The following is a 3,508-nucleotide window of genomic DNA, read 5'->3' as shown; positions in this document are numbered from 1 at the left end:
TTAGATCCTCTTTGTTTGCTGTGCACACAGCGTGAATGAGCGGCGGGATGCGGAGGGTTGTGTGCCGCTGAATGGCTTCGCCAGCCCAACGTCGCCTCTTAATTCTCCTGAAGTGTGACGGGGAGGTGCCGGGGCGCCGGGCGCCCATTGTGGCTCCTCATTTACAGCAGGGTCAGGGTCACAGCACTCGTAAAAACACAAGAGAACCGCTTTACAGCGTCCCGTCCACAATGGCGGAGAAGTGTGTGCCAGCGCGCCTCTGTATATCACTGTCAGCGGGATCTGTAAACGCACAACTTTTTAATGGCACGCATTTGAATTCGATTATCTTAAAGTGGTCACGTCGGTAACTTTACAAGTCAGCCGGAATAAATTCCCGGCCCGTCACAATATACAAGGACAGTATCAGCTCCAAACGTTATCATTAAAAAGCCGTCCTGGAGCTCCAATCAGTGACTTTGCCCAGGCTGAGATGATGTCTTCAGTCCGCTGCAGGCAGGAGGAAGCATTTCCTCAGTCTCCCCTCCCCCAGTGATCAGTCTGCTGCAGGCAGGAGAAAGCAGTTTTGCAGTCTCCCCTCCCCCAGTGATCAGTCTGCTGCGGCCAGGAGGAAGCATTTCCTCAGTCTCCCCTCCCCCAGTGATCAGTCTTCTGCAGGCAGGAGGAAGCATTTCCTCAGTCTCCCTTCCCCCAGTGATCAGTCTGCTGCAGGCAGGAGGAAGCAATCTCCCCTCCCCCAGTGATCAGTCTGCTGCAGGCAGGAGAAAGCATTTCCTGAGTCCCCCCCCCCAGTGATCAGTCTTCTGCAGGCAGGAGGGAGCATTTCCTGAGTCTCCCCTCCCACACAGATCACACTGCACAGGCACCAGGATTTACATGACTGTCACCTCTGAGCTGACATCTCAGTCCAGGGAGTAAATGGTGACTCTGGATGATGCCTGAGCAAACATGGCGATGTCCATCTGGAGAGAAAAGCAGATGAAGGCCTTGTCAGGGGGAGTCATGTGATCTCTGGGATAGGTAATAAATACCTGGAAGTGTTACATTGTCACATTGCTTGGCGCGCTAGATCCAAAGTGGATACTATGAAGTACACACAAGCCGAGGTTACCTACAGACAGTGAATACGAAGATACTGGAAACTAAAGTTATATGCAAATCTTGACTTTGCCTGTAAAAGTCGGGCCTGGCTCCGCCCTCTCCTACCTGCCTGTGTGTCCAGTAGAGTGATATGTCACTTTGTAGGTCTGGGGGGACCGGCAGCCTGATTGTCTCATTCAGTAGAATTGTTGGCCGTGTACTTTGTATCTTTGCTGATCTCTCCTTTCTGTTTTCTCCCCGCAGCACATCGGTCCCTCCCCTCTGGCCAGGAAGCGGTCTCTTCAAGAAGAATGGTGCGCTGCTCCAGGGTAAGTCTCCGTCGGTGCCTCCGCCTGTCCTGTCCCTTTTTGTTCATCAGGTCCAGAGCGGAGCCCCGCCCCTTTTCTAATGGCGGATCCCTCTGTTTTACGTGTGCGCGATGTGCGTACGTCGTCTTCTGCGGACTCTGACGCTTCCTTTCTCAGCCATTGTTCCGGGGAATCTTGGGGCACCTTCGGGGGTTCCGTGACAAGTGAACATTGATGGATTCGTGTTCCTATGACCATCAATATAAGGGGGCAATAGTCCCATGACCATCAATATAAGGGGGCAATAGTCCCATGACCATCAATATAAGGGGGCAATAGTCCCATGACCATCAATATAAGGGGGCAATAGTCCCATGAACATCAATATAAGGGGGCAATAGTCCCATGAACATCAATATAAGGGGGCAATAGTCCCATGAACATCAATGTAAGGGGCCAATAGTCCCATGACCATCAATATAAGGGGCCAATAGTCCCATGAACATTAATGTAAGGGGCCAATAGTCCCATGACCATCAATATAAGGGGGCAATAGTCCCATGACCATCAATGTAGGTGGCAATGAGCTCATCATTCTGTTGTTTCATTGTCCAATCACAGGCTGGGGGGAGGGACAAGACCCAATAAGTGTTAGTGAACTGCAGCTGAAAAAAATCAGGTCTCCTCTGTTGCTTTAGAGGGCTTGCTGTGTGGCAGAGCTGTGTACACCTCAGGACTGGATGGACAGAGTTACAATTTCTATATATATGTGTATCTGTCTGGAGATCAGCGTTATGGTTGGTAAGAGTAACACATTGTTATTAGTATTATCATTATTGAGCCCATTGTCGGGCCGTGTGCCCGTGGAGGGGGGGGTGAGGGGGTTTGTGGGGGGGCGCCTGCGCCATGGATGCCCCTTGCAGTGTGTAAATGTAGGCGCTGAGCATGGTGTCGTTCGCAGATGAGGACGCGCGCTTTTCTGATTGTCATCTTCTTCTATTTCCGTCACCCTCTGAGGTCTCGTATAGAGACGGAACGTTTGTGGTAGAAAACGCTTCATTCTGCGACGTCGGAGATCCGCAAAGCCTAAAATACGCATTAAAGCGCCTGAAAATGGGTCGCGCAGAGGAGACGCGGTCACACGGTCATTAAAACCGAACTCCGGGACTGGTTTTAATTTGGGCCGTCACTTCCTGTCCCCGGTACTTTCAGACATGAGAGTGTTACCCGTGCAAAGTGTGTGGCGTCATCACTTGCCCGGTGGAGGTATTAACAAGGCATCCGCGGCATTTCTGGAGCAAACTAATATTCCCATCACTCCCCTCCCCAGTGATCACTCAGCTGCAGACACGAGGAAGCATTTCCTCAGTCTCCCTCCCCCAGTGATCAGTCTGCTGCAGGCAGGAGGAAGCATTTCCTCAGTCTCCCCTCCCCCAGTGATCAGTCAGCTGCAGGCATAAGGAAGCATTTCCTCAGTCTCCCCTCCCCCAGTGATCAATCAGCTGCAGGGAGGAGGAAGCATTTCCGCAGTCTCCCCTCCCCCAGTGATCAGTGTGCTGCAGGTAGGAGGAAGCATTTCCTCAGTCTCCCCTCCCCCAGTGATCAGTCAGCTGCAGGCAGGAGGAAGCATTTCCTCAGTCTCCCCTCCCCCAGTGATCAGTGTGCTGCAGGCAGGAGGAAGCATTTCCTCAGTCTCCCCCTCCCCCAGTGATCAGTCTGCAACATTGTAACTTTGTATCCAGTCACAAGGTGAGAGTCTGCAGCAGGGGGCTGATCTGTGCCTGACATGTGTGATCACAGCCACGGACAACACAGCCACCGGGATTTACATGGCTGTGTCGGCATCTCAGTCCAGGAAGTAGATGGTAACCCTGGGTGAGGGTTGAACAAAGATGGCGCTGTCCTTCTGGAGAGAAAAGCAAATGAAGGCATTGTCAGGGGGAGTCATGTGATCTCTGCGAGAGGTAATAATACCTGGAGCGGTCACACTGACGCAGTACTGAGCATGCTTCACCAAACATGAAGAACTATATCTTATGACAGGTCCACTTTAATTCTTCCCTCTGGTCAGGGAGATTGCACCGGTGGGGGGGGGGGGGGGGGAGCGCCAAGAGAGGACA

General features: G+C 52.3%; 1 protein-coding gene across 1 annotated transcript in view; it reads left to right on the top strand.

Annotated features, from left to right (window-relative positions):
• The window catches only part of LOC108799228 (forkhead box protein N3-like), a 60,042-nt gene that overhangs the window by 18,934 nt on the left and 37,600 nt on the right, over window positions 1–3,508 (top strand). The window contains exon 3 of the mRNA XM_018571060.1: window positions 1,345–1,409. Coding sequence (XP_018426562.1) covers window positions 1,345–1,409 — 65 coding nt within the window. The remainder of the gene's footprint in view (window positions 1–1,344; window positions 1,410–3,508) is intronic.

The sequence above is a fragment of the Nanorana parkeri genome, unplaced genomic scaffold (assembly GCF_000935625.1).
Source record: "Nanorana parkeri isolate BGI_ZX_2015 unplaced genomic scaffold, ASM93562v1 scaffold1664, whole genome shotgun sequence".
Lineage (NCBI taxonomy): Eukaryota > Metazoa > Chordata > Amphibia > Anura > Dicroglossidae > Nanorana > Nanorana parkeri.
This window is presented reverse-complemented; position numbering and strand designations above follow the sequence as displayed.